General features: G+C 36.1%; 1 protein-coding gene and 1 pseudogene across 3 annotated transcripts in view; both read right to left on the bottom strand.

Moving 5' to 3' along the window:
• Window positions 1-4275: 4275 nt before the first annotated feature.
• Window positions 4276-4874, bottom strand: LOC120104634 (annotated as a pseudogene).
• An 8345-nt stretch (window positions 4875-13219) lies between these two features.
• Window positions 13220-16675, bottom strand: part of LOC103696273 (glucose-1-phosphate adenylyltransferase large subunit 3, chloroplastic/amyloplastic) — a 121348-nt gene continuing 117892 nt past the window's right edge. For 2 of the 3 annotated variants that reach the window (XM_039116106.1, XM_039116107.1), the window contains 4 exons: window positions 15560-15664; window positions 15341-15447; window positions 15205-15265; window positions 13220-13551 (listed from right to left, as the gene is read on the bottom strand). In XM_039116106.1, coding sequence (XP_038972034.1) covers window positions 13450-13551; window positions 15205-15265; window positions 15341-15447; window positions 15560-15664 — 375 coding nt within the window. In that variant the 3' untranslated portion in view covers window positions 13220-13449. Of the gene's footprint in view, window positions 13552-15204; window positions 15266-15340; window positions 15462-15559; window positions 15665-16675 lie in introns of all 3 variants that reach the window. The other variant, XR_005507013.1, reaches the window with a different exon arrangement.

Raw genomic sequence — 16675 nt, 5'->3', positions numbered from 1 at the left:
TGCGATGGAGGAAGAGGAAGGAGGAACCTTGCACGTGGATCTTCCTTGCCTTACTACCGTGGAAGTAGAGGAGGATGAAGATCCCTTGCTGCCGTGGAGAAGGAGGAAGAAGAAGGGCTATGTGGCGTGAGGAAGAACTCCTTCTTCCTTGCTGCCGTGTGGTCTTTCTTTCTTTCTTTTCTTCTCAAACTTCCAACGCCTTGAAAGGGGAAGAAGGGAACTCCTTTGCTGTCGTGGAGGAAGAGGATGAAGGCTCCTCTTGCTGCCGTGGGAAGGAGGAAGAAAGGAAGAGGAGGCATGGAGAGGAAGAGGAGAAAATTGATCCATAACCGTCTCCCTTGCTACCCTTTTATAGATTGGATTTAGAGCTTCTCCTAATCTTATTAGGAGTATGGAACTATAACCCACCCTTGGATTAATGCCAAGTGTCCAGTTCTTGTGCTCATAGATGCATGACATGTGTCCACTTAATCAATTGATTAATTCTTAATCACATTAGGACTTTTAATCTCATTAGGAGAATTAATTGATTTAGAAGCATGCATCCAATGACGCCCTGTGGACTTTAAAGTCCGCATAGTGTGAACACGACTTAAGTCATATTCATCCTACGACGACATGTGGAATTTAAAATCCGCATAAACCCTGGTTTAATCCAATTGATCCAATCATGAACCCAAATCAATTTGGGTCAAACCCAATTTGATTTGGCTTATTAAATCAGTGCAATTGCAATCCAATTGCAATCAATTCCACTTAATTCTTCTTCCATTAACTCACTAACACTTAGTGGGTTAATTCAATCACCAATCATATTGATGATTGATTTCTATTGTGATTCCAAATCACAATTATGATAGTCTGACTAACTAAATCCTCTATGTGTGTGACCCCATAGGTTCTATTCTGACTGGTAGTGAGACATATTGAGATCTCCATCTCAATATCACTGAAACTCCTTCCAGTGGACTGAAACAATTTCAGTTCTACTCTTAGGGTAAACTGATCACCAAGTGAATGCCTTTGAGTCTCACAATCCACTAGTGACACCTAGCAGTATGTGGTGGCAACCCAGCAGAATGGAATGTCTAAACCTCTAGGTGCAGTTAGTGTATGATACAGTCCCTTTATTATGGATCCCGATGTGACGGAGGTTATGGATATCTCGTCAAATCTCATCGTCCGTCATATGTTAAATTTATTCGACTTCCAGTTCGAGATATGAAAATCTCTTTTTCCAAAATACCTGGCTAGGAATTTTTCGAACTAAGTCTCATAAATCATATAGGATCACTCCTAATCTATCAAGATCGATAGATCCCATCTAGATGCAACCCTATTCCAAAATGAATCTACTGTAGCCAATCCGCACTACAAGAACCCGAATGGCTAGGGCCCAAGTTCACATGCTCGTCAAACTACAGCAACCTCACAGTGAATAGCTGATGTATCGCAGGTCAAAGGACTAGTCATACAACTGCAGCATAAGTAGTCACTAACAAGTGGATAGACATCCATGTGATTACTATCTTTGGTCACGCTCAGTACCTTGTTCTCTAACAAGTACTTGCATAATCACTCCAGTGTCTCTACACCGTGGACTCGAGACTCGTCTATCTGACTAAGTGATCTATGCACTAATCTCAGCAGATCGATCACCGTCCCTCATGATGGATCCATCGATCAGGAGCATTTAGAAATTAATCCCTAATGACACATGCCTCAAATTCTTAACTCCTTGAGAATATGTGTCATCATCTATTAATTTCTTGGACGATTCATGGACACATACAAACATGAATGAAAAATAAATTACCCAATCTTATTTATTGATAAGAGTCAAATTACAAATTTGTGCCCCAGATTACAAATACGCGTCAGCCACATTGGCTTCTAGGGCATACTTCTAACAGATTCTAGTGCCTACTAAAAGGTTAAAAGTAATTCTTCGAATTGAATGTAGAGGTTATTGTATAAAATAGTGGGAGAACCTTTAGACTAAGGTCTAAGTCTTTGGGTCTAATTAATTCATATACTAATTAGGTTCATGATTTTCCTTTATGCAGAAATGGCCACAAATTTGTCGCTCCAATCGCTATTGGATAGTGATAAGCTGACAGGATCCAACTTTAATAGCTGGCTTAGAAAGCTGAAAACTTAGTATAGTCAGACCAAAAAGATTAAGGCTGACCAGAGTTAGGTAGAATGCTTCTATTGTAAGAAGCAGGGGCATTGGAAGAGAAATTGTCCTCAGTACCGTGCCTCACTTGACCCGAACAGGCCAAGCAAGAGAAAAGGGCAATCAGTTGCTGATCGAGGTATTTATATGATAATATCTTGTAATTTCTCTATATATGATAATTCGACCTGGGTATTAGATACTGAAAGTCCGTTTAATATATGAAATTCGTTGCAAGAACTTCAGGTAAATGAGAGATTTGGAAATAATGAGAGATTTCTGAATGTTGGAGATGGAAGATCTGTTCCAATTCTAGCTTTAGAAAATCTCAAACTTGTTTTTAATTCTCATGTAGTTGTCTTGAGTGATTATCACTATTGTCCTAAGTTCTTATTGAATGTAATTTTCGTAGGCCTTTTGGCCATGAACGGTTATGAAATTTCAATAAAGAAATATTCTTGTGATATCATTATGAATGGTGTTACTGTAATGAATGGACGATTGAGCAATGACATCTACTTATTATCACAACCTGTTAATGTAATGTACACGTCAAGTAAGCACCCTAGAATAGATAGTGTCTCCGATGTTTATTTTTGGCACTATAGGCTAGGTCACATTAACAAGAAAAGGATAAACAAGTTAGCTCAAGAGGGTATCCTCAAAGTTGATGATTGTGAATCATTGACTACCTGCGCATCCTGTCTTTTTGGAAAGATGACCAAGTCACCTTTTACTGGAAAAGGTGAATGAGCCAATGATATATTGATCCTTGTACATTCTGATGTATGTGGGCCAATGAGCATAAAAGCCAGAGGTGGATATTCCTATTTCATTACGTTTACAGACGACCTATCTAGGTATGGGTACGTCTATCTTATGAAACATAAGTCTGAATCGTTTAAAATATTCAAACTATTTCGTAATGAAGTAGAGAAACAAACTGAAAAGAATGTTAAAACTCTTCGGTCAGATCGAGGAGGTGAATACCTCACCAGTGAGTTCATGATATATCTAGGAGAGAATGGGGTTCTCTCTCAGTGGACTCTTCCTGAAACATCACAGTACACTAGTGTGTCAGAAAGGAGGAATCGAACTTTGTTAGATATGGTTTGATCCATGATGGGCAATGCTAGTCTGCCGATATCCTTTTGGGGATATGCACTCGAAACGGCTTGCTATGTTCTTAATAAGGTTCCGAGTAAATCTGTGACTAAAACACCACATAAGATGTGGACAGGGCGTAAACTGGTGCTCACTCACCTCAGGATTTGGGGGTGTCCAGCCTACGTCAAATGTTTAAAAGCAGACAAACTCGAATCTAGGTCTGACAGATGTTTCTTTGTCGGCTATCCAAAAGAAACTAAGGATTATTATTTCTACCTTGTTAAAGAACAATTAGTACTCTGGTTGTGTACCACAAAGATCTAGTTGACTTCTTTAAGGGCCCCCTCTTTCAGATTCTTAAGGGAGACAAGAGAGGAAAGCATCAGCATATCGATCCCCAATTGAATTAGTTGACAGCCTTGCTTTCTAAGTATTGCAAATAAGCCTTGGAGTAAAAGAGGCTCTTCTTGGATAGAGAGGATGGTGAAAGGGAAAGATTGAATGAGAAGTAGAGTCAGTGTAGGAAGAGAAGATCATCATATAAGAAGAGAGAGTAAGAAAGATGACTAAAGGGGGTGAAAGAAGTTTCATCATTTTTCAGAGTGAGATGTGCTCTATCATGAGTTGAAATCTTGTAGTCTCACTTTGAGCCATGAAGTGAGAGGCAACTGCAACTGCAAGCTGGGTATTGATAAAGCTGAAAATATTTGATCCTATGGTGGATGATAGAGCATCATGGGTGGGCTTATCCATTAAAGCTCACCTCCTATTCTGATCTAAGGCCTTGTCGGGATTCGAGATGAGTGACTATGCTCTAGCCCAAGCTAACAAGACAACGAGATACCTTGCACTAAGGCTTGGTATGCGTTCTAGCCCTTAATGCGACTATCGTGCTATACTGCACTAGCAGGACAAGATGCTACTGCAAAGAAAATTGCACTTTGCTCGCCTCAACAAAGATTCCAACAACAGCTTCCCCTTATTTCGTATCATGGTCTATGTGTCATCCTCCTCATTATCATCCTCCTAGAATCCAATGCATTTCGTCAAATTATATCATGTCTTTTCACCTTTGTAGTCCTATGCATAGTAAATACTATAGCCCTAATCATAGCTACTAATAAAATCCTATACATAGCAAAAACTAGATCGAACTCCAACTTCATACCATTCCAGCATGAACCAAATATATTAGAAAGGTCATATTTCTGTGGGTTGGTAGTAATAAAATGGTTTCATTATCTAAAATCAAGAATATTTTCCACCAAAGGATCAATCCAATAATACCACTCAGTGGTAAATAGCGTAATACTTCTTTATGAATCTCTGCTATTTGAATATTGAACATGGTAGTTATGAATAGGAAAAAAATGGCTATAGCTTCTATATGAACTCTTGGGGAGATCATAATGGAGAAGTCGAGACCTAACAAAATAAGCAAACCAGAAGTGTTGCAAAAGAATGGTATGAGAAATGAAATAGAATGTATCATATTTTTAGCACATACAACCATCAAACAAGACACCAAAGCAAGACTCAATGAAATAGAAAGTATCATGATACGTTTTCCTTCCTTGAAAAGGAACTTGAATGCATCTTCTTGCTCCAGCATTCAAGTCGATCTATTATGACTAGTGTGGTTGTTCGTATTTCATTTTCTTCTTCCAAGCTAAGCTCTTCTTATAAAAAAAAGCACTCACCGAATTACTTACAGAATCTTGCCTTTCTCTTGACATTGAGAATTTTTGATGTATCCGGATCGATCATTGGTTCAGCTTGCTTCTCCCCCACCTAGCAAACTCCAACATCAAAGCCATAGCGTGCTAGCACGCTTAAGGGCGAACAAGCTACATATTAAGAATTGGTGAGTTGACTAAACTTTATATTCTTTTGATGTCAATGGCTAAGGATCTATAGCCATTAGCCATCACAATTTGACTAAACTTTTGATACCATTTCTTAGGACCTTGTTTCAATCAATATAAGGACTTGAGAAGTTTACAAACTTTATTTTCTTATCCGAGAACTACAAATCATTTGTGATATTCGATATATACTTCTTCGTCTAATTCACTATTTAACAATGCAATTTTCACATCCATTTGGTGAATGACCAAGTTATAAATTGATGCAAGTATAATTAGTGCTCTAATAGTCATGATGTTGGCTATTGGCACATATGTATCAAAATAACCAATTCTTTAGTTTTATACAAAGTCTTTGGCCACCAATCTGATTTTGAACTTATCAATGACTCCATTCACTTTTATTTTCTTCTTGAAAACTTATTTACAACTTATGTGAGCGAGCCTATTAAGCTACGATTGAGCCTAAGTCTTTCCAAAAAGAGTAACTTTATTGATAAGTTTCTAAAATAATACCTTTCTCATCGATAACTTACAACAAGCAAAACTGAAACTGATGCCCACACCAAACAAGATAACTTAGTTGGCTTAGGGTTTGTAATTACACATGATGGGAGATATACTAATTTCCATGCATTGTTATCCATAATAGAGTCCATTTAGCTTCTTTCCAAAAGGTAGCATCATGAGATTTGATTTCCTCTTCATAAATTGTAAGGGTCTACTTTTGTAAAAGAATATAGTATATGCTTACCGATAGATTCTCTTGTCCCTTAGAACATAAAGAAATCCGGTATGAAGGTTTTTGCCTTTCTAATTATTTTTCCTTCTATGCTCAAAGTTTCTTCTTTGTCATTCTCTAGTTGCTACTTTTCTAGAATATGAATTTGTTCTAGAACATGTTCTTTAAGTTTAGAAATTAAATTAAATCTATTTTTATCATATATGGTATCTCTTTACTCTATTATAGTATTAACTACAAGATTCTATTAATATGAATATATATGCTTTACCGTTCTGCGCATATCCTAAAAATATGCATTCAATTTCTCTCTCATCAAACTTTTTCTTTTTTAGGTTTAGGAACCTTAAATATCTTTACATTCCCTAGACACTTAAATAATTTAGGTTAGGCTTTCTTTTCTTCTAGAAATTATAAGGTGATAGGTTACTCCTTTTATTAGGAACTCTGTTTAATATATGATAAGTACTTACCAAAGTTTCATCCTAAAGACCTTATCTTAGACTAAAATTGGAAAGCATTACATTAACTATTTATGTGAGCACCTTGCTCTTCCACCCTGTCATACAATTCTATTGTGGTATGTATGGTGTAGATGTTTCATGTACAATTTCAGAGGACTCAATATAATTGCTGTCATAGTATTCACTTTCAGTATTAGATCTTAAATATTCAATAGTTGTCTCACTACAAAATTTTAATTCAAATTTATAAGTTTAAATTTTTCTAGTACTTTATCTTTAAAATACAATAAATAAATATAGCAATACCCAGAATAATCATCTATAAATATACAACTATGTACAAGTTCAAGCAATTTTGTGCATCTTTCAACTTTAGAAAAAAGATTTGTTGTAAACTTTGTAAGCATGCATGTTTTACATTTAACAATATCTTTTTTAAATTATGGAATTAAGTCTAATTTAACCATATTATGCATTCTTTTGAAATTTTTATGTTTAAACGATTATGACATAGATAAGAAAATTCAACAATATAAGTAGGAATAACTTTATTCTTATTAATGATATTAAGCTTGAACATGCGCTTATATGTGTAGCTTTTCTTACAAATATTCCACCATTGGATAGAATAAACTTATTTGCCCCAAACACTACTTGAATCCAAACCTATTATGAAGATGACCAGACACAAAGTTTTTTTAACTTGTGGTACATAATACACATCATTAGGAGTCAGAATTTTTCCAGCAATGAATTTGAGTTCCACAGTTTCTTTCTCTTTGACTTATGTAGTAGACAAGTTCCTTATGTATAGATCTTGAATAGCCTCTTGTTCTTGCACATATGTTTGGTTGTGCTAGAATCAACCCACCAGGTCTCATCATGTTCAAGAATATTAATTTCTAATGTCATTGCCACAAATTTTTCCTTTGCTGCTAGTGCACCATTCTTTTTGAGAAGACAACATTCTGCTTTATGGTGTCCATATTTCCATCATGGAAACATGCACCTTTCTTCTTCCTTTTGTTCTTGTCAGTATTGGTAGATTTCTTGGCTCTCTTTTTTATGGATTTTGTTTTCACCACATCCTAACACCTATGGATCACTATATGTAGGCGGTGCTCATCACATTCGAAGACTCCGCCAGACTTGGAAAGACTATTTGAAGAGATAAGGTCATCAATTAGGATGATGAGGATCCACTGCAACGACTTCTTTGCCATCCTCACTTCTATAGTAGTATCAATTGATGAGTGGTCAATACAAGCATTAGCCGATCAAAACAATAGTCTAGCTTTGTTACTAACCAGAGACTAGAAGGTAGAAAGATAACCAAGGCCCTTAAAAGAGGATTAGGCTAGTACATAGAAGGATTCTATAGTACAAAAAAAAGATAAATAATATCTCGTGGATAGCAATTGAGGAGTTGGGTAATGGTGCTTTTGGAGATTTAGATGGAGTTAGGATAAACGAAGGCTCAGACTTATTGGATTGAGAATTGTTAGCCACATCATTAGTCGCAAGGGCCAATGGGTGCTCGGGTACTTGTAGCTCTTGAAGACGGTCAAAATGTGGAGATTGCGAAGGAGTCAATTCGGCCAACGGAGCCTAATCTTTCGAATTTTGGCTTGTGGCAAGTCCACGACATCGAGTGATTCTTCTTTCGAGTCCTCACTGATGTTTAATACTACAGACTTAAAAGAGGTAGCCTTGCTTATCTTTATGGGGCATCTCACTCTACCATTGCATTGAAGAGAAGCAAGCTAGGCTAGTGAACCACTGACATTATCGTCTTTAAGGCGGGACTTCAACCTTTTAGACTAGCAGAACAGGAGGAATATCAAAGGAGTTGCAAGAAAAAGATTAGTCATAAATGATTGCAAGCATGCAGTCAGAAAAAAAGAATATTGATACCTTTGCCCTTCATAGGGATTGGAGTCTTACTTGCGGATGCTGAAGGCTTACCATTAGTTGGCTATGAACTGAAAAGAGTATCAAGTGTTGAATCAAGAGGAGCGTCGACGTCAATATGATCCAAGATGGAGGTGGCACTCTCATACTAAATGTTTGTTATATGAGCATCCCACCAACTTATAAACTCTTAGGTCATCACACCAAAGGTTAAAAGGAACAAAATGGTAATCGAAGTACCACTGGTCATAGAAAAAGTTTGCTGCAACAATTTGATGCAACTCAAAAATAAGTACCTGAGAAAAAAGAGAAGCATTTAGCGAGTGGAGGGGCAGACAAGGAATGTCTTGGACAAGGCAAAACTAGTGGGCAAAAAACTTTTGGAGAATAGTGCTTGACCAAGCATTTATTGTTGATTAATCTATCTCTAATAGATCCAATATGAAGATCTCTGTGGACTAGGAAATCTCTCTAGAGAAGTCTTAATCTTTTGGAATACTAGCGAAGTAGGCTTAGGAGAGTGAAGAAAAGGGAATTTAAGGTTTACACCTCGATGAGAGGGGCTCTCATAAACAAGCTTGAAGTATTCTAAGGGCCCTCTAAGTGAATATATTATTGATCGATGGGGACAATGTTGGTTACATTGAGCGCAAGAAGGTAGATTTTTGGATAGTAGACATGCAGTCAGATCTAGAGTATCCATAGAGAACCTCCACATCCCCAACACCTATAGGTAATTTTTTCAATGCTCTATTAGAAGTAGGCCCGAACAAAAGGAGATAGGGTTATTGACGGTCTTCAGCAAGGGCCACAACCAACCTAAGTAATGCCTCGACCATTTGGATCAGCTGAGAACAGAGTAGGTACTTATAGAAGAAGGCAATATATTCCTGATGTGAGATCAATGTAGTGAGAGGATAATAAGTTTGCATATAGAAATTGTAATATCCAGATCTACTTAGACGTAGGCCAAAATCATTATTCGGAATGTCGATAGGAGTGTTGGCATTAGAAAGTTCATTACTTGATCTAAGGTTGTAAAGAACAACCAGGTCTAAAAGGATCAAATTAGTCATGACATGGTTAAGGTGAAAAGTATTAGTTGAGGGAGATCAAAAACATAAAGCGCTGGAAAAGAAAGGTCGGTTAGCCACAGGAGGAGAATTGAAAAAGGGATATCCGAAGGTCTATTTTTCTTCTAAACAAACAACTTTTCTTGGGAGATGCTATTGGACCACCAATTCTAAAGGTTCCATCAGAGAGGCTATGGCCAATGGAGATTAAGGTTCTTCCAAATTGATGTTTCGAACCCTGGTCACTCATAATGAAAGGTTTTTTAGGGTGGCAAGAAAATATGGAAGAGAAAGGTCTAGGTAGTTGAGATTTGAAGATGGGACCTAACAAGCAAAAGCCAGAGGGCTTTTGTAATAATACTTGAGGATTTATTGGTGGCATAACCTTAGAGCACTCTAGTTTCTCCTTCTCCTATTTCTCATGGGTGAGGGCATGGATTGAAGTAGGTCTTGGCTCATCTTAAACAGGTAAGCCCATCACCTCATTATGACATGTGGAGGATCCTTGGGAGAAGAGAACATGTATCAGCAGGAGTTATGATCGAGTATCCTTGGATGCGTGGGAACGTTAAAAGAGCAGTGTCGTACTCATTTATGTAGTTGTGCAATACATCCCATCATCCTTCTATTCAACAGCTGATGGGATGTAAGAGGCATTATATACACCATATCCTGATAACTGTGGATCATTGTATGCATGGCAGCTCTAAATTACAACTAGACAAGAACCTCCAACCTTGAGCTAAGATCTAGATCTACTTTGGTTGCCCAAATTGCTGGTAAAAGGGATGCTTGATAGAGTGAAGTAAACAAGTGAGGCATAAGGTGAGCTAACCGAACCAGTCTAAAGAAGCATAGAAGGTCCTACTATAGGATGATTAGAGGGAAACGGTTAAAGTATTTTTCCAGGATAGGCTGAATGAAGGTTAGAAACAAATTAAGGCTAACATGCATAATTATCAGTCTGGCAAGCGATACAAAGTCTGGCAGTTTTGAGGAATATGAGTAGTGGGTGGACTGCCAATAATCAGACGTGAATCATTGCTAGGAGTGGGTAATTATGCCTCGATTGTCTTCTAGTATAAATAAGAAAATTATATTTTAAAAAAGGACGTCGGACATATCAATCAATCCAATTTCATCTTAATTATCTTTACTTTACCATTACTTTATCCTGCACTTAGATTACTAGTAAGACTCTACTATAGGAGTAGTTAAATCTAAAGTTCTTAAAGGTAAATCTAAATTACTTTATCCTGCACTTAGATTCTACTGTAGCCCTACCTACACTATATGTAAATCTAAATTCTGTAAGACAGTGTGATAGTAATGAAAGTTCTTAAAGGTCGAGGCATCTAGACCTATGCTATTCTCATTATCATCCTTTTGTTCATTCTTTTTCTAGTTGCTTGAATGTCAATGGCATGCCTATGCATCTAACTACGAGACTTGCCACCATTCTCCACCGGCAACAAGGTCTTTGGCACACCCAACTCCTGATGGTCTAAAGAGCAAGGAGGGCTGATATAGGTTTGCTTGACTAAACTTTCTCCACCACTTGGACTTTAGAAAGATAAGCATTCTACTCCTTGTTTTCATCATGTTTATGATACTCCTTAAAAGAGAGATGGTTAGCCAAGTTCTTAAGAGATGTATTTTTTTTTATATATTTCAGAATTCTTTCAAAGTTCCATAATAGAGGATGTTTATCAATAATAGAAGACACAACTATAGATTCATCCCTGTATATACTATGCAATTTATAACTATCAAGAATGCACTTTATTTCAGGTAGTTGTTTCAAAATACATCTATCATCAACCATCTTATAATTATTAAATCTACTAACAAGAAACATTTACTAGTTGCATCCTTTGACATGTATCTTCCCTCTAGTTTCTCCCACGGACTCTTTTGCAGCAGCAACATTCTACTATTTACTAATGAGTGCATCAAACATTCCATTGAATATGTGTCCTCTCCATATGTAGTCATCATTATCCTATTTTTGTCTAGTGCAAGTGTTTGTCGTAGTTTTATTCTTATTCTCTTCGAGCTTGGTGTGTTCAAAACATATACAAGCTTGAGAGTTGCAAGGAGAAAGTACTTCCTTTCTTCCATCTTAAAAAGTTTCCTCCATCAAAATGTTCTAGTTTGACAAAGTCCATAGCCATGTAAGTGTTGCAAATACCATTTTTACAGAACAAAAGGCCTTAAGAAAATTGAATCACATGGGAGAAAAATCAGAAATTCCTCTAGGACATTATTTGTCCCCACCAATTTGCTATGCAAGGAAAATTTGCGGTAAGCCTCTAGGATGGAACCGTAGGATAGAATAAAGTCCAGTGTTTGATTATGTCTTGCACTGAAAAATCAAACCATTGAGCATTTACATCTCAGAAATGTCTTTCTGAATACACACATCCCATCCCAGAAATACATTAGACACATCATAACAGTTTTATTAACTAATATTTAGTTTTATTAACAGATATTTCAAATTTTAAAAATTTAAAGTAATTTTAACTAAATAAATCTGATTATTGCATTTATCACAAATTGAATTGGTGTCCTTGGTGAGAAATGCCAACCGTTTAGCCACTGCAATGGTTTTCAATTTTTTATGTTTCTGTTTTATTTTAGGAATATACAACGTACACTTTAACCAAACACTTTTGAAGATGGGACCCATTAAGATGATTCCAGGCCAGGTCGTTTTTACCTTCTTAAGTAGATGTATGGATTCAGGTGGGCTACAGACCTAACAGGTTGAGGCTATTAGCAAGCAAAATAAAAAAAAGACAAGAGTCATGCAGGCCACGACTAAGAATAGACTTAATTACATAAAGTAAATCTCCTCTTTATTTCCATTACTTAATTCCATTTATTCAAGATGTAACATATAAATAAGAAAGTATCCCTTTTTCGATAGTTCAAATTTGTTAACAATAAAAAAGATAATTTTTCAAATTTAGTATAGATTGTAGAATTTTGGATTAAGTTAGCACTAAAAACAAATTATACATAAATCACATATCAGTATATCCATATCCCTATCTATCCTTCTTTGGCTAATATGGTTATAAATACAGATATTAATTGAATACTAAAATTTATATCCACATTCATTTTAAACAAATATTTGTTCAAATAAGATATTGATAATATAAATATAAAAGCACATATAAATCAGGTAGTTAAAATTTATGGGCCACAAATACAAAGATGGCACTCTATTGAAGATAAATTGAATTAAAACCTTGTTAATTGTCGCTTAGTTTCATTTGAAGTTCATGAGAGCTATATGAGATTAAATAGGTTGGCAAACAAATGCAAATATTTGAACGTGAATTGGGTAATTGTGTACCTATACTCAACCTCTTTTCTTTGATGGACACAAATATCGATGCAAAAATCAGTCGGGTGCTAAGGTTTCGATCCATATCTCAATAAATTCCGATATGTCATATGGAAATAGATTCGAACATTATTATCTAATACATTTTCACCCCCTACATTTTTAACTTTTAAAATTCTAAGATTTTTCTCAAATCTTAAGATCTATAAATTTAATTATTGCTAAAAGCCAAAAATACGGAACGAAAAGTTTAATGCATTATTCTCCAAGGCATATAATTCATTGTGGTGCTATTCAACTCTTAGCATATTGATGGAAGGGTTCATATTCCAATCTTTTACACATATGATTAAAGTATATAATGTGTAATATTTCCACGTATTGCGCCAACTTGAACAATGAATAATTCTCATAATAATGAATAGAGCTCCTTGTTGGAACCCCAAATTGAATGCTAGCATAGGCTAAGTTCACTAACCAGCTGCCCTGGACTTGAAATTCTAAAGATTAGTCCAATAAATTTGATATAAAATGTTATTTAGATATAGAATATTGTAAAGTATGAAGCATGGTCATTTGGATAGTGGAAGTCATTAAAATAATGGATATGGAGAATATTCACATGAAGTAGCAGTATATTCATTGATGATCTACATGCTGATATTGGATTGCTATATGCAATTTCTCATGGTGGTTTCCACATTTCCATGCTAATCTTCTTCGTTGACCAAAAAGAGAAAAAATTGAGAATTATATGACAAATCCATCACTGATTGTTGAGTTCTTTAGTATGACGCTGATGCCAGATCGGATATAGAAGCCTTCAAAAGATCTATCTGCTTCCTGCACCCTCTACAACCACCAATTGAAGAATTGAATAGATGAATTACGAATATTGATCCAAAAAATACAATTGATATATGAAAATAGCAATCCTAAACAAGCACATATATACATAAAATCCATCTAGAACCTGAAATCCCACTAGTATTTGAACAAAAACAGTACTATTAGAAAATGCTCGTTAATATGATGAATCATTTGAATTGAAAAACAATTATTTTTGTCATGCTTTAAAAAAAAAAAACAGACGCTTTTGGGTCATGAGCTACCACATTTGAAATTATCAAAACTTAACATCAGATGCTCTACAAGTTCCTTAATTATGCATCTAGTGGATCCAATGCTATGAAAGCATGAAAATACCTTGTAAGCAATAAAAATTGAAATCTACATCTTTTGATCATGATAATCACATTGTAAAACATTTAGATAATTACATTTTTCTATGAAAATTGTCCTTTTATAACCATATTGATGCATCAAGATACCATAGTATCTAGATCACGATTAAAAATGTGGATTCCAGAATGATCCATCAAGCTTTCTTAATATGATCCTAGGCTAACAAATATATAAAGAAACAATAGAGACTCATGGTAAGTCAGAACATGTGGGTGTCAAATGTATGCATTGTTGAACAGTTACAACTTTATCCGTCAATCATCTTGCTGGAAAATCGAGATTTTGTGTCGAGATCTTAGAACAACATTGTAACCAAGGGTCTGTTTGTGGAAGAGGCGCGCGGGGGGGGGGGGGGGGGGGGGGAGAGAGAGGGAGAGAGAGAGAGAGAGAGACTTAAAAATACGATATTCAAAATTAATGGCAGTTATGATATAAATTATGACACAGAAATTTTTTTTTAATTTTCTGAAAAAAGAAAAAAAAACATATTTAATTTTTTCTTGCATAAGAACCTTCACCCTCATTATTAAAAGTCTTATTATGCTACTACATTGATACAAATAAAACACCTCAAGGCATCTAGCATTCTAACAAAAACCCGGGGGTCTGTACAAGTCACTGCTTGGATATCTAAATGGGGTTTCCTAATTGTAAGATTAAGCAAAGTAAATAACTGTGCTTGGAGAAAACCACCTTTTCATGGCCTTATTGTCAAAAATGAACTGCACCATTGACATTTTTAAGCTTTCTTAGTGTGGATGTATTCTAATTGTTCCATACTTTAAATTTGTTCAGGTAAATGTACACTATATACCTATATGTAGGACGCCACTTGATATTCGTATAGGGGGTGGTTGTGCATATTATTTTTTCTAAAGTGGACTGAAGAGGCTTTACCACTAGCTGAAAGAGATACCCAGATTGTAGAAGTTACTTCTAGCAAGAAATAGCTGCTACAACTTGTAGGAATGATGCTTTGTGCAATTATTTGCACTCCTATGATGAAAGTTTATATATATATATATATATAAGATACAATTCTCCAAATTTGGCCTATTGCAACAGAACTAGGTCAGGTCATGCAAATACTAAAGAAATCTTGGAAAGGAGGCACCACAACCTAGTCTTATCTATTTGATGAGTTTCTTTGTACAAGATATAAATTTTGGTAGCTATGTTTATACGAATTAAACAATTTTTGTAATGCATAAATTTACAGATTTTTTTCATAAAAAGGAAAACAGTTAAAGGAAACCTTACATCTGAGTTTGAAATTATCACATTCTTTCCAATTCTTGCATTCTTGTCAATGATACATTCCCTGCAAGATACGTATATTAATATAACATATAACGAACTAGAAAACATTAATAGCCTAAGGAACAAAAGAAAATACCTTATTTTTGTGTTTTCTCCAATTCCAATAGGAACCCTTCCTTCAGCTAGCAATGATGCTATTTCAGCATCTGTTTCATAGTAGTCAGCACCAAGCATAACTGTGTCCTGCATATGTAGTTCTAACACAACAGTAATATCTACGACAAGTTTAAATGTAATGCTTACAAGTAGAGACACTGATTTCCAATGAGCTGTGATTAGGATTAAAAAAACTAACCTTTAAATGCACATTGCAGTTTATTCGAGATCGAATACCAACAACACTGTGCTCTATCAAGCAGCTGTCCAAGAAACTTCCATGGGAAACAATTGAATCGACAATCTAAAAGGCATGTCAAGATAAAGTAAAAGTGACATGTTCAATATAATCAAACCTTAAAAGTTAAAAAATAATGGGAAGTAAAACTCAGTACTATATGATACAACATGTATGGGGCATATAAGAAGAATATGACGTGAAGTATGGTGGGATAGATGGAATCTTTACCATGTAACTACCAATATGTTGGAGATCCCATTAGAGGCAAAAAAGGTGATGTTTCACATGTAAGTTAATTTGTCATCACTGTTTTTGTGACTTATGAGGGTTGCAGAAATAGTCTTCCAATGTTCCAACGTTCCAATGTCATGACTTCTTAGGATTCTACTCCTTATTTATAAGCATAACATATATAGATCATAAGCATAACTTTGTCGAAGCTTTTAGTATCAGGATTAAAGTATTTAACAATATGGAAAACAAAAATCAAAGCCTTTCTCATCAAATTGGATAATAGTGTTGCATGCATGGTCTGCCGTACCAGTCCGTACAGGCCGGTACGTACCGGTCCGGCCTGGGACCAGTACCGGATCAGCGTGGAATCCGGTACCGGTAGTTTATTGTTAAAGAACCGGTACGGGACCGGTTCGGACCGGTCCGCCACCGGTGCGGACCGGTTCGGACCGGTCCGCCACCGGTGCGGACCGGTTCGGACCGGTCCGCCACCGGTGCGGACCGGTTCGGACCGGTACGCCACCGGTACGGACCGGTACGGGACCGGTTTCGTACCGGTCCGGGCCGCCACCGGTACGCCGACCGGTACCGATACGGCGGACCTTGGTTGCATGCATTATGTAAATCAATATATTAATGAACTGGAAAATGATCTCACCTCCAGAGATGAACTTAAGAAGTATAAAGAGATGTTAAGTCTACTGCCCAAAATTGAGATTTAAGTGAGATCATACGTTTGAACATGCTCAAGGCCTCACCAAAAAGGCTAGCTAGAAATTATTTAGGTTTCTTGGTCCTATATAAGTACCCAGGATCTATCCATTGTATAGCTGATGTGGG

Source organism: Phoenix dactylifera, unplaced genomic scaffold, assembly GCF_009389715.1.
Source record: "Phoenix dactylifera cultivar Barhee BC4 unplaced genomic scaffold, palm_55x_up_171113_PBpolish2nd_filt_p 000051F, whole genome shotgun sequence".
Lineage (NCBI taxonomy): Eukaryota > Viridiplantae > Streptophyta > Magnoliopsida > Arecales > Arecaceae > Phoenix > Phoenix dactylifera.
This window is presented reverse-complemented; position numbering and strand designations above follow the sequence as displayed.